Here is a 23,130-nt window from a genome sequence, read left to right as displayed (position 1 = left end):
TGCACTGTGATACAAAAAGATGCGTTTTAAACGGAGTGGTAACCTAGATGCTGGTGTAGACCTCCAGCAAGTTCAAAGCCCAGAATCACACAGATAAACCATGTTGTTATTTAGAAATAGTTTGAAATGAGTTTTTCATGCAGACTGAACATGAAAATAGTCTCCTACACCTATCTCCTGCATTAGCTTCTGATAGAAAATAGGATTAGAAAAGCCTGACAGATCTACGTCACACTGTCACTTAACATTTATGGACTCACCCGTCTTGACTCAACGGGGACGGCTGTTATTGGTTCAGCTTCCAGCAAACAGCAGAGAGTGTCTCAGCTAGTAGAAGCTAACGGTTAGCATTAGCAGCTCCACCACACAGCAGAACTCCTCCAGACTTGTGTTATTTGTGGAGATAAAACATCAAACAGAGTCAGTGGTATTGCTATTAGCCAATCAGAGGAGAGATCTCAGAATATCAGGAAATAAGTCCCCAAATCCTGCTGCCTGAGCTCACCTTTGCTCTGGCTCACTTCTACTTCCTGAAACAGAAGTGCCAGAGCTTTTTTTTACCCTCAGAGAGGGGGCAACCTCCCTCTGCTGTCTGTGAGGGCAGGGGGTTGGGGTGTGTTTTTCAGTGACTACGTTTACATGCAGCCAATATCCGAGTTATGATCGGGTTAAGGTCGGGATTCGGGTTTCTGAGTTGATCAGAATAACCCGTTTACAAGCATAAATAGAAAGAGTTACCTCTAACTTGCATAACCCGATTTAAATGCGGACGTTGGGGTCGCGTCTGGACGTATGGACTACGTCCAGACGCAATATGCATCATTTCCGGTTCTTCTTGTTCCGGTATCCGTGAAAACAACAACATGTTTCCCAGTTCGGAAGAGATAGCGACCGCGTTTGTTTGCGCTTTAGTTTCCTCGTCACTCAAAGTGTGGTGCTGTGCCGTGACTCGCCATCTTGCTCCCAACTTGTTGTTTACTTCCGGTGTTCTGGCGCATACAAGACGTCTCGCTACTCAAAAGACCAAGATTCCTTGCAAACAGAGCATGCGCAGAACACACGCTTTGATGGGGATATCCCGGTATGCGTTTACACGACCAAACATTCGGGTTAGAAAAGGGTTACCCCAGGTGTAGTAACCGGGTAAAACCCGGTTATGAGCATATCCGGGTTTTTGGCGGTGTTTACATGGCCGTGCGGAACCGGGTTATTGTGAATATTCGGGTTTTAAAAGGGTTACTGGCTGCATGTAAACGCACTCAGTGTGAGAAACTAGGGGTGTGGCGTGGGGTCAGATGTGTATGAGTTGGCAGCCCTGTGATAAAAACAAGTGAACTTGGTCTTTAAAGCAGCAGCATAACTGGCAGCACGTGGACCTGCTAACAAGCTAAAGGCTAGTCCAAGTCAACCTTCATCAGTCCAGAAGAACCTAATCTCCATTTTCTGAACAGAGGCTATTCAGAAAACTACCTACAACATGTCAGAGGAATTGTTCATAATTTAGACACAAAAAAAACACCTAAATGGAAAAAAAATCCTGTAAAATACTTTGTCAGGAAGGACCTGCAGCCTGTGTGTGTGTGTGTGTGTGTTCGACTACACATTTTAGTTTTAATGTAAGAAATATAAAAAAATGCTACAATAAGTGCACACAGCTCTTGAACGGGCAGCACTTTTAACACGTTATTCTCTCCTTAGAGCTTCACTCTGGCATTGTTTATATATCTAATAAAGCCGTTTACACAGATGAGCTGTATTATATGCACTGGCACACAGAGGTAATACTGATGTGAGTCAAATGGTTTCAGATGATAAACAAACTGAACAAACTGGGGTCGGGAACTCAGAAGGTATGCAGAAGGGTGTAGATTCATTAGATCTGAGCTGATTTTACACCTTTAGCCAACTGGTCCCTAAACGTGAGCTACATTAAGTCCGATTAGAGTAAACAAACTTCTTACATTTTAATACAGAATAAATATGTTTTTGAGAGCATGATAAAGTTAAAACTAAAGGTTAAAAAATAGGTTTTATTTCCTTGTCGTGACGTTTCTGTGAAAGAAATCTCACATCACTGAAAAGCCTGATTAGCCTCTCGTATTCAGAGCTAGAATGGGCTTCACTGGAAGGAGCAGAACAGCCTAACATGTGAGTAGCACCACCCAAAAACATCCCATAAGGCCTTGCAGCATTCTCCTGATTTCACTTTCGCACAAATATAAGAAAAAAAAAACCAATATTCATCATTTGGTTTTGGTTTGGACGACCCGTGGGGGACTAGTGGAGTTTGGCCCCTCCCCCTTATGCTTGCCAACATCACGACTCCTCTTACTGATGTCATGGCACTTACGCATTAGCATCTGCACGGCCGGGTACGGGACCGGTACGGAACCAGAATTTGGTTTCACACATGGGTCAGATATGCGTTGTTCAGTCCGAGGCGACTCTTTTTGTCAGACTTCCTCCCCAGCGGTCCGACCGGGACCGAGGTGACGCTACAGACTGATTGGCCGGCTGAAATTAGGCATACTGCCTCCAGTTGGTGGGTGAAATCAGCCAGCGGGGGGTGCTGTTCAGTAAACTTCTCTGTAGCACAGACTTGCCGCTCAGTGAGAAGGGCAGAAGAGAGAGAGAGTTCTGTGTGTGTGTGTGTGTTTGTGTGTGTGTGTGTGTGTGTGTGTGCGTCCCTGTCCCCTGCATTGGAGCTCTCACCCCAGTGGGCCGACAGCCAGATGCTCTGTGGAGCTGCTCAGAGGAGAAAGCAGTGTGTGTGTGAGTGTGTGTGTGTGTGTGTGTGTGTGTGTGTGTGTGTGTGCAAACGTCTTTTGTCTCTAGTTTAGGTCCAATGCCAACACTCACACTTCCAAACTCGCGCCCCTCAATTCCACGGTCCCGGTCAGGGGTGCGAGTGCGTAGGATGACCCGATTCTCAAGCGCAGAAGTTGACCACACCCCTTTTGCACCCTTGATCCGCACTTCACCCAAGTCCGCATCAATGCAGGTATTGCCCACAATCCTTTGCTGCGGGAGAAAAGACTCAAATGCCTTTTCTGAAAATGTGTATTTTCAAATGAAAGTTGCTCATTTCAGGACGACTGATGCTCAGAATGTTTTAGGCAAAGCAGAAATGAATGCTAATGTATTTCAAATAATTGTCTGGCTTTTAAAGTTGTTAATAAAGTTTTTTTTAAAGTAGCACAGCGACCAGATTCCTGGGACGCGAAGGCTTACTGCACATTTCCTCCGAGTGAACTTCCCAGAAGCCCTTAGGGTGCAGTGGGAGTATTGGGATTGGGCCTTAAGTCTCATTTTTCTGTGGAAAGCACCTCACTCGTCACCCAAAGCTGTCCATCAGGAGCCATGCATCCACCTGGGACCTGGAACACACTGGTAGCTCCAAAAGCCCGGAAGAAGAGTGAATCCCAACAGAAGATCCAGTTAATTCCATTACAAGTTCAACCTCATAACGATGGCTGACTAATCCGGCTTTCCAGTGATTTCAGATTTTTTGTCCAAAATCTTTTTTGCATCACAGAAATAATCAACTAAACACCATTTTTCTTTTGTTTTGTGGTACGTGTAATTAACGTGATTGTTCTCTAGAATAAAGTTATTTCGAAGAAGAAAAAAGAAAAACAGAAATCTGGCAAAAATTTTGTTAAAAGTAGAAATTTGGTCTTGTTGAGCACCTCTACTGAGAGCCAGGTAAGCGTGTGTGTGTGTGTGTGTGTGTGTGTTATGGTTATCATCATGGTGGAAATGTAGACATGGTGGAATGTGACTGGTTGAAGAACCGTGACATGAGTCCATCAATAAAGATCACTGAAGGGCTTGGAGTAGTTAAACATCAGGTAGTCCATGTAGTAGAAGTCGTACACTCGCTGCCGCTCCATCATGGTCACCTGTGAAAAGTACTTTTCTGTGATCTGCTTAGAGGTCCGTGCGTCCTTTGGGTTCCTGTCTTTAAAACTAGGCAGCATGAGGCTCGGCGGCGCCCCGATCGTCCGCAGGAGGAAGTTGGACTCTTCCTCCATGTTCTCAAACTTCCCGATGAGGTTGTAGTGGATGAGACAAGGGTGGCAGAGCTGGTTAGCCTGCTCCCAGTGGATGTCCATCCCCACTGGCCGGTGGACGTCCAACAGGTAGCGGATAAACTCTTCGAACGTGACCCCGTTGCCCGTTTTGAGGGCCTCTTCCGATGGCATCACCCTGTATTTGGATATGATGGGTTTCCCAAACAGGTTGTGGTAGTACTCGTTGGGATTCTCGAACTTGTCCCTGTAGGCCGACACGATTCTCTCCAGGGGTTCGCGGACGAACATGAACTTAGTGTAGGTCTCCAGACGATGCATGATTTCTTTTTGGTTGAACATGTTGAGCGTCTTGATGTGCCCGCCGTAGTGGACCATGTCGTGCTGGATGTTTTCGGCGTTGGACGCCTGGCCCGACAGCACCATCAAGGTCCTCTTCCAGTTGGAGCAGCCAGATTTGGGCACGGAGCAGTACAGCAGCTTGTTCCTGTCCTCCACGAAGATCTGTTTGACGTGATCAGGTGTGATCGTCTTTGAGATGCTGCCTTTGTATTTGGCACACATCTCCTTCATCAGATGCTTCCGCGTCTCGATGACACTCTGTAGCTTTTCCAGGTTTTCCTGCTGAGTAGAACTGGACTTGATGGAGGAGGACACTGCAGAGGAAGGCAAGGGAACCCCACCTTTGGAGTGAAGGTTCAAGTGGCTGGTTTTCAGCAGTTTGCGCTGTCTTTTGGTGATTTGGGGGGAGCCTATGTCCGGCTCCTGGGCCACAGTTGTGTCCTTCTGTTTGATCTTCTCAAAGTTTGGCCGCTGCATCGGGGCGATGGGGCTGGCTTCTGAACTTTGATCCCTGCTGCATTTCTTCTCTGGATCCTGGTTGGAGGGACCCTATAAACCAATGGAAACACAAAGTGACTGTGACATCAGCAGGCCAAACAAACAAAAACACTTTTAGAACCAAAGGAATAGAACACAACCCTGAAGCTTCTTTAGTGAAGAAACCCTTATTTGACCTGTGAAATTAAGATGAAATGATGAATACAATTCTGTTATTTTTTATTGTTGGACTATAATAAAAGATCAAACTAAAGTTTCATTAAAAAAATCACACTTTCTTATCGAGAACTCTGCAGTTGTTTCGGTCCAACGTTGGAAGCGTCGCTAACAAACCAACTTCTTTTTCTGCTGATTCTGTTACTGAAATGATGAGAAATTGTGTCTTTATTCTACAGAAGAAATTTTACACATTTATGACAGAAATTTGGTCAAGAAAATGGCTAATGATAAAAGTTTTGGAGCTGCTGAGTGGTTGCAGACCTGGCCCCGCCCCCTTTTTGTAAACAAGTGGGGCATTTTTCCTAACTAAAAAAGTTAATCGTGCTTCATAAAGCACCGTGATTGTGAGCAGAGACTTTGAGACTTTCAGACCCACATCCTAAATGTCTGACTAGTCCCAGGACGACTTCTGTGAATGGAATTCTACGGCTTTGCTCTTCAACACAGGAAGAACGTGGAGATTCCAGAAAGAGGAAGTGTTTTTATTCCTCATTTAGCTTTAGCAATGCTCAAACATCTTCTTTAGCTCCTTATTAAAGTTAATTTTGTCAGTGGAACTTAGCATTAAAGGGACTTTACGGAGTTTTGAATTTTTATGCTCGTGATTGCCCCCTCAGGCCAAAAGCGTAACGGCAGCTTCAATAGTAGGCTCGTGCACGAGGCGCGCATGCTGTTCGTGCACACTCCTTAACGAAAATAACAGCTGAGACAGTCCCGTGTGTGTGTGTGGCCCAGAGGACAGAGGACAGGAAAACGCGCAGCTAATTAATTAAATAATTTGGTTCTGTACCTTTCTCTTCAGCACAGCCGACAAAGGTTTATGATGGGTCAGTCCTCCTGCATGCTCAGATCGTTCCCTTCCCTTGCTTGAAAAATTGTTCCAAAATGAAAGTTGAACCCACATCTTTTTTTTAATCTGTGAATTCAATGCCGTTCGGCAAGTCTCAGATAAAAATTTGGGCATCTTACTGTAAAAAATATACCATTAATGTAGAAAATAATCTCTCAATAAATATGTTCTCATCCAGATTTGAGCCCGGTTCTTCTGCACTAGAGTCCGACGTTTAACTAGGTGAGCTAAAGGGCCAATCACATCTTTTGTATCTGTAACATTTATATCCTTGATGATTGTTGAAACAACGTTCAAAGAACGGTTCGGAGTGAAAATGGCTATTTTGTTGCTAATTTACAGGAAATATCTAGAAGAAAGTTCTACAGAAAGTAGCTAAGGGTCCTCAGAAATGTAGCTAGCTTTGTCACTAGGCGTTAGGAACAGCGACGAAGTGGCACTGCCTCTCTCTCTGCTGCTAAAGCTACGGATAGCAAATGCTACGGGCGATGCCTGAGCGTGAACGCGCATGAAGCAGCCTGCTCGACCCGAGCATCTCTCTTTTTCTGTGATTTTACAGAAAAACAGGCAATCACAGTAAAATGCCAGGACTCATTCTACAGGACCAGGGCATTGCAGGAGAACGTATGAAGAAGACATTTATTATTTCTATACATGTTTTGGCTGTCAAACTTCCACAATGCCCCTTTAAATGTGTAGTTTACTCATTTACTCAGCACATTTGCTGTGGTCTCTAGTAGGAATGAATGCCTTGTAAATCATACTCTGGGGAAACAAAGCTCTGGTGCTCCTGTTACAGGAGATCAGAGCTGAGCTTCAGATGGCAGGATTGGAAGTTTTACTTCCAGATATTTGGCTATCTCTCCTCTGATTGGCTAACAGCAACATGACTCTGCCACTGACTCTGTCTGCTCGGCAACGCTAATGTTTGACCGCCACAAATAACACAAGCCAGGAGGAGTTCTGCTGTGTGGTGGAGTAGCTAATGCTAACGGTTAGCTTCTACTAGCTGAGACATTCTCTGCTGTTTCCTGGACGCTAAACCAACAACAGCCTTCCCCGTCGTGAGTCAAGATGGGTGAGTCCATGAATGTTAAGTGACGTAGATCTGTCAGGATTTTCTAATCCTAGAGTTTCACCGTCTGTTTTGTATCAGAAGCTGATGCAGGAGATAGGTGTAGGAGACTATCTTCATGTTCAGCCTGCATGAAAAACTCAGTGTGACCCGTTGGAATCCGAAATTATCATAAAAATTTTTTTCTGTTAACCACACCTTTAAACTTTCCACTTGAATATTCTTCTTGTCCTTTTAGCCTCGTGCAGCAAATGCTGATGTTTGTATGCATCTGGAAAGCAGATGCATTCTTCTATTTTGCATTTGGAGGTCATTTAGACTAAAACATCTAACAGATAACTAACAGCACAAATCAGAAAATAAAATCCAAGCTGGGATATTTCCTGAGGCTCCGGTAATTCCCAGGTGACGGCCCACCCACTCGGATCTCACAGTCATCAACATTCAGATCCTCGTCTCAGAAACACGTTTCCTTCTCTAACCGACCACTTGGTGGTGCTGTTTCACCACAGCCTAAACAAAAGTAGAACTGAGTTAAAAGCAAATGTCAGGCTGCTGATGGCATCCATGACCTATCAATAAACCCAACTGTAATACCATATAAACGTCTTATAAACACCTAATGGGGAATGTCAATTACAATCATCTACTGCCTGATTACCATCAGATGACGGCTGAGGCCATCACACATTCTGACATTTTATTTCAATTAAATGCTGTGATGGCGTCATAAAGCCATTGGATGGGATGTATAATTTAAATTTTACAACAGACGGGGCCGTCGTAAATCTCACGTCGTCATCTTTCTGACTTTAAAGGCCACGCTCTTTCCTCTGCAGGGACATCTGGAGGGGTGAAACGGAGCGTTTTCTCCGAGCCACACAGCAGATCACCAGGTTTTTATTATTGTTTAGGACGTTTCTCCTTGGTTCTGATGAACACAGCAGAGAAAAGAGAAATCAGGGGGTCGGTTACGCGAACAAAGCACATAAAACGCTGGTTTATGAATCATCAGCAAGCTTTCTCCTCCTTCTCCATTACTGCCTGGACCTTGAAAACTTGAAAACGTCAGAGTTTTTGTTTCTATTTGTTCAATTTTTTATGTTTAGTTACATTTTTAATCGTCACAGACAAGGTTTCTGCTAGAAATCTAACAGAAGGATAAAGCTGTTGAAAGGTTTTCAGGTTTTGATAAAGTCACACAAATCCGGTTTGTGAACGTAGATATTAGCATGTTTAGTGGTGTCGGTACTCCGGCACTGGGGAAACCTTCTGATTCAAAAATACAAAACAAAGTGATCCAGTAAAGAAGCGGCAGGAAGAGCCAGCTGAGAGAAGAAACCACTGGACGTGGTTAATGCCTGTTTTTATCGTTTAAAAGGCACAAATATGTTTTAGAAACAGAACATTCAGACATATGAAACCAAAACGGAATAGTCTGTAAAAAGATGCGCACGTGTGAAACTAACGAGGGTTTTCTACAGCTGCTTCTGGGCCACTTTAGCTTGTTGTTGTTAGGAGAAATTCCCAAATTCACCAAGGAACATTTCTGCTCGGCCACTTACCGTTTTAATAAACCTTTATTCTCCACGCAGGCATTTACATGAACATCTGCGATTATCTATCAGCGGAAACCAAAACCCCATAATTCGGGTCTGGATATGAAGCAAACACGGAAGTGAAATAAATTGCAATTCCATCGTCATCCACTGGGGGCTGGTGTCAGAAGCGAGCAAATCCTCACTGACTCCCATGTTAAAAATACCAATTTCACAGCAGAAATAAACATGTTTACAGCCTGGTACCAAAACATGTTTTTGGTTTAAATGATCTAGTTTACACTCATGACAACTCTGAGGGGGGTGAATTTTTTTCTCACTCTTCTGTTTAAGTGTATTAAAAACCTAAAATTCTGTATAATTAATGAGCATCAGACCCACGTGACCACAGAGCTAGCTCCGTGGAAAGGCCTCAGTAGAGCCTCGGCCTCGCCTTAAAACTGTTCCGTCATTTTCAGTCTCTCACCTTAGACCATTAGTTGTAGTGTTTGTGCATTCTTTTTTGGATATTATTTGTGCAATTGTTGGACAAAATGACTTGCTGTGGTATTAATTGCACTAATAGAGCATCCAAGGAGTCTCCACTTCATTTTGTTTGGTAAGTAAAATTATATTTATGTATTTTAGGTCACTGCCGAGCTGAGCTTAGATTTTAACATGTACTGTTTAACCATGAAATTTAAATGTAATAGGGTAAAACCCAGTGCATTTAACATAATGCTGCACTTTAGAAAATGGGTTCAAATATAACATGTTGGTGGAGCTGGGTTCTGACTATCGGTATGGTCCCCTCCCCTCAGCGGCAGGTCGACGCATCTCTGATCGCAGTGGCGCTTGTCTGCTGTGCGGCTGCCGGCTTGTGGAGCTCTCTGAGACCTCTGTGTTCCACCTGTTCTCCCCAGCGGTCAGCCCAGCGTATCTCTGACTCAGAAGCTCCGGTGTTGTGCACAGTTAACTCCGGTTGTAGCTAGGTAGCTACCTCCATTAGCTTAGCTCCCACCCCCGTGTTATAGCTTGTAGCTACATCGCTTCAGTTCGACGGGTGTCGTCATTTGATCCCAGCCTTACAGCCCCACCCTCAGCTCCACCTCTTTTCCCTTTTATGGAATTGTCTGGGCTTGACGGAACCTGTGACACGGTCAAAATGGCGGTGGTGGCCACCTCCCATTTTGGCACAAAAACTTAGCATTGGAGCCTATGGACACAAATTGTCCAGTATATATGTCGATGGCGTGAACAAGTTCCCTTTTTGGTGCATTCAGGGATCGAATAAATTCCACAGTAGCTAAAAGTAGATCATGATGTAACATGGTAATGCATTATGGGATGTAGCCCTAGACAAATTAGCGTGTGTGGGTACCTGTGGGTCTGAGTCGCTCGTCTCGTCTCAAACTTGTGTTTTTTGTCTCCTAAATACTTAAAACGAATAAAGATCAAAGCACCACTACTGGGGGCGGGCCTAATGGGACTCTTGCTACCCTGATCAGACATCTTTTTTATCCATTTTCCAGGAAAGGTCCGTGACCACTTGAAACAGCTGCAAAGACACGTGGGCCAGGTTGAAGACAGACAAAGCAAAGCGGTGGCAGTGTTTTCATGAAAGAGTGAATTATCACAGTGTGGAGCAGATCAAGCGTATATTTGTTTCATACATTTGCTGGAGGGAGGTTTGAGGATGACGAGTCGATACCAGCAACGCTCTCGGATGTGGAGTTATCCAGGAGGCAGCGGTGTAAACGAAGGGGTCCAGCCTCGGCCAAACAGCATCCAAACGTGGACACACAAGGCTTTTGACCAGAGGTGGGAGGTATGTTAAAAGTAGTGACACAAATAATAAACGAAGAGTAAAAAAAAGAACTTGGAGAACGTTTTACGTGAGCACTGTGAGTAACGAGTCACTGTTTGAGCATAAAATGTTCATTTAGTTTTTGTCAAATCGTTTTTATCAGCGTCCACGTGCTCTGTCCGCGGTCTTTCAGCTGGTAAATGCGTTTTTTTTCCAGCACAAGGACTCAGCAGCACTTGCACAGTGACGACAACTGTAGAATACGCTAACCTGCTGGGTCGTCTTTATCGTTTTTGCTGAAATAACCGTGCATGGTAAAACTGAACGAGGTGTGATGATATCTAAAATTTTAGATGGCAAAAATCCTTTATGGAGTTGGGTCCATTGCTAAATGAAGAACCAGCGTCAATAAGGGGATAAAACAAGTCAAATCAATGATGAGATGATGGTAAATATATTTTAAGAAGGCAGCAACTAGCTGTTAGCGCATCAATCCTGACAACACCTTCTCACTCCCAGCGCGTCAAAAACAAATGCTTGGTCAGCCACCCTCCGCGTCAGACCCCTGACGCCAAAAGTGCCCTTTCTCGTCACTTATGTGCGAAAAGGGTTTTTTCCCTTTTATGACTGCAGATCCCAATGAAGCGTAAAACTGACGTGATGGGATATCCGCTGATGCGGCACCGAGCCAGCTTGTTGTACCTCACCCTAACCTTATCCTCTTATTTAACCTTCCCCTCACCCTAACCTTTACCCTCTTGCTACCTAAAACGTTACTATCACTGTGATCAAGCGTCTGTTTCCCATCCATTCTGACTGAGTTTTCGTATTTTCCGCCCAAGGGGAACGTTAGAACATACCATCTGGCGAGGGGGAGGTTACAAATACCCTCTACTTTTAACCTCCACCTTGGTAGATGACACCTCCTCCTCGCGTTGGCTCGGTCCAAACTCGACCAATGACGAGGCGGCTCCCGCCGTTCACTTCATAGAGCGACCGACACATCACGAACGTGTTAGCTAGCAAGATGGTTAAGGTTAGGATAGGGGTGAGGGGAAGGTTAAATAAGAGGATAAGGTTAGGGTGAGGTACAATGAGCTTGTTTGGTGCCCTGGCTGCGGACGTCCCATCACGTCAGTTTTACGCTGCATTGGGAACTGCAGTCAGAAAAGGGAAAAACCCCTTTTTGTACATAAGTAACGAAAAAGGGCACTTTTGGCGTCTGGGGTCTGAGGCGGAGGGTGGCTGACCAAGCGTTTGTTTTTGACGCGCTGGGAGTGAGAACGTGTTGATCCTGAAGGGCAGTATCTACTTTTTTCTGACCTAAGGTTGATCAGGAAACACACCTGAAGATGGCTAAAATATCCCTTTAAAATCAGATCAAATAAAGGCTGAAAACAATAAATGATCCAGCAACAAAAAAAAAAAGTTTTGTGAGCGAGAAAGAAAACGAGCTGTGGGTGTTCCTCCGCCTGCGAGGATCCTGGCCTCGTTCGACTGGGGGAGTTTAATCACTGAAGTGACTGATAGCACAGTGTAAGGTCAGCCTCTCCACACAGATGTTATCGGACTCGCTGAGAGTTACAATCCTGACAATCACTTCTCCTCCTCCTCCTCGTCCTCCTTTCTCGTGTGCGGTAGATAACAGGCGTTGGGAGCGGCGTGGTAAACACGTACCTCTCTGGAGTGCTGCGGCGGGCCTCCAAGCCTGACTCCTGGTGGGAAACGAGAAGAAGAGAGACATGGAAATCAGCACTTTGGTAGACAACCTGTACTTCCTTCATCCCTGTGAACGACAGGTGTGTTCAGGAGCTCGTTTAATCAGGTTGTTTGATAAAGAAAAGAAAACAAACCAGTAAAATGTGAAAAGACGTAATTAGATGAAGAGAAGGAGGAAGCAGAGACGGAAATGTCTGCAGAGTTTCAGGAGGACAGCGGGACAGTGATGGAGACATTCTGAGTGGTTTTGTGGCAGCCTCGGGGACAGGTGGGTGAGTTTGGACAGATGTGCAGCAGCAGGACAGACGATGTGTTCAGTGGTCTGTCTCCACCTGGACATCTCTTTTCCCAAGCCCCCCCCCCCCCCCCCCCCCCCCCCCCCCAAATACTCTGATATGTAATCAGGCTGATGGCTCTGAGCGGGGCTGCTGATGGAGGGGCTGGGTGGGGGAGGGAGACACCTCTGCCTGAGTGGCTTGTCACTTTCAATTTGAGGAAGGAAGCAATTGAGACCTGCATGAGGGGGCTTTGGCAGAAGATGAGGGATGGGGGGGGGGGTTGATGGAGGTTTTCGGAGCTCCGACTCAAACTTTAACACGCTTCGTCTGCTTCAGCGTTGGTTTAGTGTGCCAGGAAGAGCTCTGTGCTCCTGTGTGGCTCCTGGTGATGGGAATTCCGGCTCTTTTTAGAGAGCCGGCTCTTTCGGCTCCCAAGTGGCTCCTCAGATTTTCTGTTGCGTAGAGTACATTTATAACCAAAATAATGCTAAACTATATGTAAAATTATTTACTAATGTAAAAAAATGCAATATATGAAATATTTATCATTTCTATGGATTTAATAACTGAACACTTTAAGAAATCTCCACTTCCCTACTGCTGGCGCTCATTTTCTCCCCCTCTTCGTCGCACTCTCCTCTCTCTCGCTCGCCTTTTTCCTCCTCCTCATTCCCTCTCGTCTCCCTCCGCCCGCATGTGCTCTGCTGTGTGTCTGAGTCTGATGCTCCCTCTTCCCCGCCCCTACTGCTCTGTGTGTGGACAGTCTGGACACGCAGTTACACATGCTGACCAATCGCCTGTAGCTTTCACCAAAGCAGGAGGGGAGGGGGGAGGGGACGGCTCCCAATGACGAGCCGGCTCCCGTCGTTCACTTCATAGAGCCGGCTCTTGGAGCCGGTTCGTTCGCGACCGACACATCACTAGTGGCTCCGTGTTTTCCTTCTGAACTGGGGGAGGAGGCAGAGGGCTGCTGGGGGTGGGGGGTGGGGGGGTAAGTTCAGGTGTTCTCTGTTCTGGTTTGGACGCTGGCATTTCATTTAATCCTGTAACCAAACAGCACACAGAGGATGTTTGAACTGAGTTCACCTCAGAATGTTCCCGATTGTGTCTGCCGCTCGGATTCGACGGAACCAAGAAGGTTTCTGACCCGAAACAAGTTTCCACGACTCGGCTATTGATCCTAAAACCCCATCAAAGCGATAATTGAAATCTCCACAGGTTTAATTGGTTTCTCCTCGGAGGTGTTGTGTCTGGCACGGTTTACAAGCGCGTCGCTGCTGTCGGTATTGATGCTTTCTCACTTCTCTTTAATTCGTTCCCACCTTCCATCTTTAAAAATCCCCCAAATGAGCCCCGATCAGGACATCGGGGGACGGTTGTTAAAGTTAATTTAGGAATGAATCTGACAGAGTTGGTCCTGATGAATGAAAAACTTAAATCCGTTACAAACCGAGCGGGAATGCTGGCCGAGAGCCAAAACGTTTCTCCATGACAGAGTTTAAACGGAACAAGTAATATAACTGTGTAAACTGGATTTCAGATGGATTGTAAACACCATACGTCTCTGTGGTTGAAGCTAATAGTTTCTGTTTGATTGCAATTTCACACTCGCTCAATTCTACTCGACATAACTACGCTATCGATTTTCTCTGCTGTGCAGCAAAACAGTGATGAATTGTTTAGAGGGAACGTTTGTCCTGAGATATGAAAACATTTCTCCGAAGTTTCACGCAAATGCTGCAACATCTACCTGTTCTCATGTTTTTAGCTGACTGAAACAAACTAAGCAAACTTTGATGATGCGTGTGTCTGTTCTGGTTGCTGAACATTGTAAAGAAAAGTGGGGCGGAGCTTATGTACATTCGTACATCCAAGGAGATCGACAGGCGGATTGGTTCGGCGTCTGCGGTGATGCGGACGCTGAGCCGATCTGTCGTGGTGAAGAGGGAGCTGAGCCAGAAAGCCAGGCTCTCGATTTTCCGGTCGATCTACGTCCCAATCCTCACCTATGGTCATGAGCTTTGGGTAATGACCGAAAGAACGAGATCGCGGATACAAGCGGCCGAAATGAGTTTCCTGCGTAGGGTGACCGGGCTCAGCCTTAGAGATAGGGTGAGGATCTCGGACATTCGGGAGGGACTCGGAGTAGAACCGCTGCTCCTCCGGATCGAAAGGAGCCAGTTGAGGTGGTTTGGGCATCTGGTCAGGATGCCTCCTGGACGCCTCCCTGGGGAGGTGTTTCGGGCATGTCCTGCCGGCAGGAGGCCCCCGGGTCGACCCAGGACACGTTGGAGAGGTTACATCTCCAATCTGGTCCGGGAATGCCTTGGGGTCCTGCCGGAGGAGCTGGTGGAGGTGGCCGGGGAGAGGACGGTCTGGAGCTCCCTAGTTGGGATGCTGCCCCCGCGACCCGGACCCGGATAAGCGGAGGAAGACGACGGCGATGATGATGAAATGGATTATAAAAACATGAATGCATGCGAAATACTGCCACTGGCACGTCGCACCAAAGTGAATGGGATGAGTGGATCATGCTGCAGATCAAAGGAGACATAAGTGTTCATGTAGTTCTTTGCTCTGAATCCCCCTAACTTAAAGCAGTTTCAGGAGTTTTTGTTCTCAACAGTTTCAGTACCTTCCAGAATGAGCCGTTTCAGGGCTCTATCACTTTAAGGAAACAAGCTGAAGCTGGCCACGCCCACCCATTTCCCACTCAGGCTGCATTATGCAGAGAAACGCCGATACCAAGGAGGGGCTCAGAGTAGAGCCGCTGACCCTCCAGTGGAAGTTCTCTCTTGCTTGTGAAAGGTGGTTCTATTCTAATTTTCCCTGTTTGTGATGTCACAAACTATATCACATATACGTCCTGAAACCAAACTCTTCATGTTTGCAGTGTTTATAGAGGCATTAGAGACCCACACAGAAGCACCAAAGGATAAAAAAGGTGAATTTTGCACAAAATGTCTCCTTTAACTATTAGAGTCAACCTAAATAAAGATGGCTGCAACAGGAAATCACACAAAGTGGGGACAAATTAGTCTAATTTAAATATTTTACGCCAGAATTTATTAGCGGAGAGTCATCCACAACACAAATCCAGTGATTTCACATCAGATGGTACATCAGCTAATTTCTTAGAGATCTGACTAAAACAGCTGAATTAACACAATTCTCTGCTTTTGAAGTTAGAGGAAGCAAATCACCACAAAAGTGTGCACCGGATCAAAAGACATCAGCTGGTGAGTTCTGCCTCGATACTCCGGAAGATCCAGGACGGTTCTGGTGATCTCGCTGATGATGGAATCTGATTAAAAAGCAGCATCAGCGTCCCGCTGCTCTCTAAAATGACCTTGAGCGGCCGGTTCGTTTTCCAAGACAAAGCCTTTGAATATTCATGCACACTCTGGCATTGCTGCAAGGATCCACACAAGCAAAGGGCACATCATTAGCAGAGCCGTTACCGCCCAGTCCTCTCCAACAGCCCCGTTCAGCGCTCTCACAGAGACGAACATCAAACGTCATCTCTCTCCTGCCACAGCCGCCGAGGAGGAGCAAAGGACGAAAACAATGTGGAATAATGAGCTTGTTAAGAGAAGGCTTGTGACCCCGTGTTCTGGAGGAACTTTTTAAATCTCTGTTTTTAACCAGCGACAGTCAGGGGGGAGATAAAACCAGACAAGGCGTGCCTTCCTCCTGCCCACCCCTCAGACCAGGCAGTCTGCTGCACCTTTCATTATTCATTCAGCACACCGAGTGGCCGTGACCCCGACCAGCTGCACCCACCCCCCCCCCCCCCCAAATCTCTCCCAGAAAACCACCCACACTTGCACCCTGCACAACCGATCCTCCTCCTCTTGACTCCTGGTGGGAATACGCGGAGGCACGGGCGCCACGGCGGGTTATCAGGGGAAAGTGCTCCAGAGTGAAGGGATTAGGATTTGAGCTCCAGTCTATTGATGTTCTACGTTGTTGTGGTGAGAGATAAAATGACCTTTAAGCCGGTGCTAAAGTCCTCCAGGACTGCTGGAGGGGGTGTGGGGGGCAAACAGTGATGTGAGATTAAAGAAAATGCTCGAAGACGCTGTCCAAAGCTAAATGCGGACCACCGAACATGTGACTGCATTATAATAAGCAGGATGGCTCGCAAGAAGAAAAAACTGGGAAGGTTTTAGGAATTGTTCCTGAGAGAACGGGAATGTTTGGTTGAATGTTAATGGACCCTTTATTGTTTTATTTATTAAATTCAACCACTGATGTGCAGAAAATAATCTGAAAGAATTATAAATTAACGGCTGCAGAGAATTATGTAACAAATGAGTTGTTGCCTTTTAGAGCAAATCGTCAAATCTGTGCCGTGAACATCCCTCGGCTTCTAATTTGACCTCTGTGTTTTTAGAATAGACAGGGTCAGGACCAGTTTGTGTTTGCTAATAGCTGTGGCGGCCATCTTGAATCAGGTTAATGGAATTTCACTGGGGGCCTCATTTATCAAGCTTGCTTACGCACAAAACGGGGTCGGAAAACTGCGTAAGCAACTTTCCACGCAAACTTTGGGATTTATGAAAGAAAACTTAGAGGAAAAATGTGCGCAACTTTAAGTTGACTGAGGACCTGGCTTACACACATGTTGGTCATGGAGAGCACCTGCAGTGCTGCTGCTGAGAAGGATAAAGTTATGAAATCCTGCAGCATTATCACTTGTACCGCTTCGTTTTCACACAGAACAAGACCCCCCACACGCGCGCACCTCTCACACACACACACACACACACACACACACACACACACACACACACACACACACACACACACACACACACACACACACACACACACACACACACACACACACACACACACACACACACACACAGCCTGAAGCGCAGAATACGAAATGCAGAATATCAGCAGGGGGGCAGATTGAGACAGAACATCATATGTCTGTGACGGTGTGTGTCCTGTCACTGTGACCCGGTTGATCATGCGCCCTGGCTACTTGTACAGGGGAGATCTCTGTTTGGCTGACTGGTTAGTGTGCGTGACTCTAATCCGGGAGTCTGGGGATCGAATCCTGATCGGATCATTTTTTTATATCCGCCACAGATCTCTCTGAAGAACTCAGCATTGACGGCTTCAGCAACGCTGTGCCACTCCGTGGATTTTCTCTTATTTGTTTTGCAAAAGCACTTCCTTTCATTTCTCCACCTCACCCACAAGTACCTCAACTTCTGCTTCTGTGAAATTGCGCTTCCTTGATCTACGACCGCCATGTCATTGGCGGAGTGCTGCAACAGCCGGCTTATGTACATGCATGAGGTCCACAAGGCACTTTGCATTGACCATTTATGGCAGTAAGTGGGCGTGGTGAGGGCGGGATGTGACTGAAATGCAGCTGAGAAACATTCTCGTTAGTCTCTGATTTATGAAGCGGAGATTGCGTGCAGCTGTGCGTCCTCCATGTTTGATAGATCACAAACCTGCTTGGCGTAAGGACATATTTTTTGCTGAGCTTAAGTACGGTTTTAGTAAGGATTCTACACAATGTTTGATAAATGAGACCCCTGGTCATTAATTTCTGAAGGTTTTGTTAAAATCCATCCTACGGAAACGTAGCGCTGCCACCCAGACAAAATAAAACTAGAGCGACATCACACTATGACATCATAACTTTGTTGTTACAATATAATTTCACAATCCTACAAAATAATTTATTATTATTCTATAAACAGTGAAATTATAATGTTTAGAATATATAATTATTGTGAAAATGTGAAAATAATAATGTTATCTCGTTATAACGTCATTTAATTATGTGTGAGTGGTAGCGTCTGGTTTAAGTTGGGCTGCATGGTGGCGCAGTGGTTAGCACTGTTGCCTCGCAGCACGAAGGTTGCAGGTTCGAAACTCAGCTGCAGCCTTTCTGCGTGGAGTTGCGTGTTCTCCCCATGCATGCGTGGGTTTCCTCCGGGTACTCCGGTTTACCCCACAGATCACAACATGCCCTATAGATTATAAATTGTAAGTCGCTTTGGATAAAAGCGTCTGCTAAATAAATAAATAAACATAAACATAAGTTAAGATTTTGACTCAAATTCTTAAAAACAAAAGATTAAAATTAAAACTGAACTTTTGTCTAACATTGATACAGAAAGGAAATAATAACAGTGCCTGGTGCTGCACAACCAGCAGGCTTTGATCACTGGACCTCAGGGACCTGCTGGGGGTGTAGGGACTGAGAAGATCACCAATGTAAGATGGTGCTTGTCCATGTAAGGCCCTATAGACCAGAACCAGGATGTTGAAATGAACCCTGAAGTTGAAAGGAAGTGGGACATCAGCGGTTTTTGGAACGACTCAAAGCATCTCGCAGCGGACGTCACGACGCTTACGTCACAAGGCTAACAACAGTTTCAAGCACCAGCTTTTCAGGTGGTTTTGAATTTATGCTTTCATTTATTTTATTTAGAAAATGTCAGAGGGAGAAGTTTGTTTTCTGGCATCTGAGAAGATGAAAGCATAAAAATATGACAACTCAAAGCATATGAAAACATGATCACCCTCACCAGCAACAACATAAAAATAAAACAAATCACACAAATTTCACCATTTCAGTTTCTTTTCACTTCAGAGCAGATTCGACGGTTTGGGAATGACACTTGATGCACATGTGTTTTTATTTAAACGCTCGGATGATTTTTTCCCATAAACTTTATTTTGATGCCTTCGTATCAAGTAACATGTAATGAATGAGCAAAACTAAAGGTGATCGACACGATCCAATGGGAATTCAAAAGCATTTTGTTGGAATTCCAACAGAAAATCATCCTTAATTTGAATTCTCACTCTTCCTCAGACTCAAACTGAAAGGTGTGATGACAAAACGGAATGTTGTGACATTTAGTCTGAATATTTTTTGCTCAATTACACCAATTTACTCCGTATTGTGTCGTGTTGTTTTCAAGCACAGGATAATGAGGGTCATCTCCTTCCCAGCGGAGGCTGTTTTTCCTTTTGACTTCCATCCTTGTTGCTGCATTTCCTGCTGCTCGCTAATGGAGGCTAATGAAGGTCAGTAATGACTGCGGCCCTTAAAAGCAGATGAATGGAGGCCCCTTCAGAACGACACAATAATAGATTTATAAAAGCCTGGAATGACAGAGAGAAAAACGGACTCGGAATGATGCTGCTGATGAAACAACGTGTTGTTAAGCATCAAAAAGAGCCTTGAAACGTTTTCTTTTAGCTGGCATTTTTAAAGCATACCCTTGTATGTATACAGCTTTTTTTTTATTCCCATCTTCAACCACATCAGAGCATTCTCCTTCACACACACAGCAATTCGTTTTACTGCAAATCAGCAAGAACAAACACAAGGTCAGGGGGGGCGAAATGAATAAATTACACAATGTTCATAAAGCTGCATGCGTTCTCCACCTGGGCGCGTGACTGATCCAAGGTCAGCTTTTAAGGGCTGTGCGTAAATCTCCAGCGATGGGCTCTTTCATTAGTGGGAATACAAATGAAAACGAACACTTCCTGTAACGCGTTAAATCTCCAGACCTTCAACACGCCATAAATGAGACACGGCTTGTCTGGTGATGGCGTGTGGAAGAGCAAAGGTTGCAGCGTACAAACAGCTGATCGGCACACGAACCGAGCTCAGCAGAAGGTGTGAAACAGTGGCGCTTAACGACCACTTCTGCACTATTTTAAGAGCTCTTTGATCCAAGCAGAGCAGCTGCTCAGCTCGTGCGTTATCACCTGATCATCAGTTCTGAGCTCGGCTTTACATAGAAAAAAGGAACGGCGTGCTGGATATATGTTAAAATATGCAGGTAAACATTAAAAAATGCTTTGTTTGACCTTAAATGAAGCCTTTGGAGCAGCTAAGTGTTGTAATGCAACTTAAAAAAGAGCTAGCGTTAATGAAGTCACTGCTTAACGGCGCACCCCCCTGGGGGGTGATGTTGGGAGAGCAGAGGAGGCAGGAGGATCCACTAATATTAGCATCTTTTTTCATCAACACAAAACCAACTCCCAGTCTCTAGGTGGCAGCAGCACTCAGACTAATCAACAGGCTGCCTGTTTAACACATCGGAAGAAGCAGCAGCAGTGACTTGAATTCGACCCAATCCCAATTCTCGCACTTCCACCCTTGCGCCCTTCATTTGTGCGATCCCGACCAGGGGTGCTAGTGCATAGGGTGTCCCGATTCTCAAGTGCGGAAGTTGGTCACGCCCTTTTTGCACCCTTGATCTGCCCTTCTACTAAGGCCCTGTCCACACGTAGCCGGGGATCTGCCAAAACGTAGATATTTTTCTACGTTTTGGCCTGTCATCCACACGAAAACGGAGTTTTTTCACACGAAAACAGATCTTTTTAAAAACTCCGGCCAAAGTGAAGATCTGCGTTTTCTCCGTTTTGGGTGTCTGCGTGTGGACAGACAAAACCGGAGTTTTAAGGTCCGCAACGTCACTTTCCGTGACAAAAAAAGGCTGACATCACGTGTGCGACCTGTGTTTACACTAGCCGACAGCATGGACGCCCTCAGAGCCAATAATACCTAGCTGCAGACCCTCTCCGCGTGTTTGGCTGGGGGTGTGTTTGGAGAGGGTCTGCAGCTAGGTATTATTGGAACTACTGCTCCTTGCGGAAGACCACAGACGAAGGACGAGGTTAAGAACGGGGGAAGTACTGCCGCCTACAGGTCTGGCATGTCCTTAACAACGTATTTATCCGGGTACGTGTGGACAGAGTTTTTTTTTTAAACGAGGTGGTGTGGATGCAAGTTTTTGGAGGGGCGGATATTCGTTTTAAAAAAAACCCGGCTACGTGTGGACTAGGCCTTAGTCTGCAGCGATGCGGACTTAGGTGAAGGGTATTACCCACAATCCATTGCTGCGGGAGAAAAGGCTTAAGTGCCTTTGATGAAAATATGTATTTTCTAATGAAAGTTGTTAATTTTAGGACGATTAGTTGATGCTTTGAAACTTTTAGACAAAGTAGCAATAAATGTAAATTTATTTCAAATAATTGACTGTTTGAAAGTTGTTAATAAAGGTTTTTAAAAAAAGTTTCACAGCGACCAGAATCCTGCCATGCGTTACGGTTGACGATGCAATGCTCCCTGTCTCAATTCTGCAACTACTTTCACACTTGTGTACCACACACTTCAAGCCTTACAGTGCACTTTCCCCAAGTGCACTTTGCTGAAGACCAAAGGGCGCAGTGCGAGTATTGAGATTGGGCCCACGTAGATGCCCCACTGAGCGCTGGGAAGCGCTGCCATATTGGATGGGTCTCTTCACTCACCACTAGCCTACCTGATAGGATTTTACAATTTAATTTACTTAAATGTACTTTAATTATATTTATATTTCAATTATCATGCTACCATGCGTCAGATTTAGTGAAAAAGCTTGATGAAATGTTTTTTAGTTGGGTAAGCACCTTCCTCAGTAGAAATAAATGCATTGAGGGCGTAGTGATCTGAAGTTGTATATTTATACACTGTAATTAGATCTAAGTAATCAATCAGAAGTGGTTGTTTTTATCATCAGGGAGTTTACTTAAACACTCTGTATTGACTGAGAGACAAGAAAAGAGAGAATTGGGATCGTTTAAGAATCTTTAATTTCTATAATTATAAATTCTTACAATCTACCAGGACTATCTCAATGATGAATGCATATGGATTTGGATGTTTCGTATTGGTGTGTGTGTGTGTGTGCGTGTTTTGTTCAGAATCTCTAGGCTGAAGTAGCGAATCTGGTTTGTTATGACTAGGCTACCACGAGGCTTCAGAAGCTGATGACATGAGCCGCCATTTTGTGCCGTGACCACGTACCGTATATGGAGTCTCCCATGTAGATCAGGAATTGCCAGGTCCTAAGACCTCGGTTGTACTGGAGCTGGTGAAACAGCGGTCGCAGCACTACAAAGCCCATCTGTGGGTCAGCTCCGGTAGCAGTCGGCAGGCGTCAGCAAGTTCACTCTTATTTTGAAGGAACGTTGTCTAGTTGGTCAAACGACAGAAATTTCCAGCTTGATAGTTTTCAGCTCAAAGTAGGAAATACAGCTGGCCAGCCTGTAACTTCTTAATGATGACGATGGAAATCCTTAGGACCTCGGATGTATTGGAGCTGAGGTTAACATGGAACTGCTTAACGTGGAACTGAATATAAAATGGCGTTGCCTTATTTTATATCCACTAACTGTTTACAAATCTCAGTAATCCGGATTGGACACATTAAGTAAACATCCCAGATTCTCTCTACGACAGACGAAAGTTCTGATTGGTTGAAAACAATGTGTCATGCGTTTCCATGGTAATGTATATCAGTCTGTCTGGTGCAGTCCTGTTTATTCATTAAACACATAACTCATGACATCTTTATTTCACAGATCATTCACCTGATTATTAATGATCAACATATGCTTTGATTAGCTTATCACAAATAAAGTACTTTGATTAATTAATGAAAGCGTTCTTCTTCTCTTCTTCTGGAATGTAAACATACTGAACCAAGCGTCCGACCTTGGTGATGTTACTGTGTGAAGGGGCAGCTGTTAAGGCAGACCATTATAAGCTTCATAACGCTACAAGGGCAAACAGAGACCCATCAAAGATGGCGGTCGAACACTACGGCAGCTCCATCAGGCCGGCCCAAACCACGGGGCATCTACATGAATGTCTGTGGTTTACAAGGTGACAGAGGAAATGACGAAGGCACTGGAGCAAGTGATGAAAACCCAAGACGACAAATAACAAAA

General features: G+C 45.2%; 1 protein-coding gene across 4 annotated transcripts in view; it reads right to left on the bottom strand.

Moving 5' to 3' along the window:
• Positions 1-3,683: 3,683 nt before the first annotated feature.
• Positions 3,684-23,130, bottom strand: part of LOC107382095 (carbohydrate sulfotransferase 8) — a 359,617-nt gene continuing 340,170 nt past the window's right edge. For all 4 annotated transcript variants that reach the window (XM_070555165.1, XM_054732606.2, XM_015954083.3 and 1 more), the window contains exons 3-4: positions 12,038-12,075; positions 3,684-4,922 (exon numbers count right to left, since the gene is read on the bottom strand). In XM_070555165.1, the coding sequence (XP_070411266.1) occupies positions 3,810-4,922; positions 12,038-12,075 (1,151 nt within the window). In that variant the 3' untranslated portion in view covers positions 3,684-3,809. The remainder of the gene's footprint in view (positions 4,923-12,037; positions 12,076-23,130) is intronic.

Source organism: Nothobranchius furzeri, chromosome 9 (genome assembly GCF_043380555.1).
Source record: "Nothobranchius furzeri strain GRZ-AD chromosome 9, NfurGRZ-RIMD1, whole genome shotgun sequence".
In the NCBI taxonomy this organism is placed as follows: domain Eukaryota; kingdom Metazoa; phylum Chordata; class Actinopteri; order Cyprinodontiformes; family Nothobranchiidae; genus Nothobranchius; species Nothobranchius furzeri.
The sequence above is the reverse complement of the archived record's forward strand: the minus strand, read 5'-3'. Positions and strand labels throughout refer to the sequence as shown.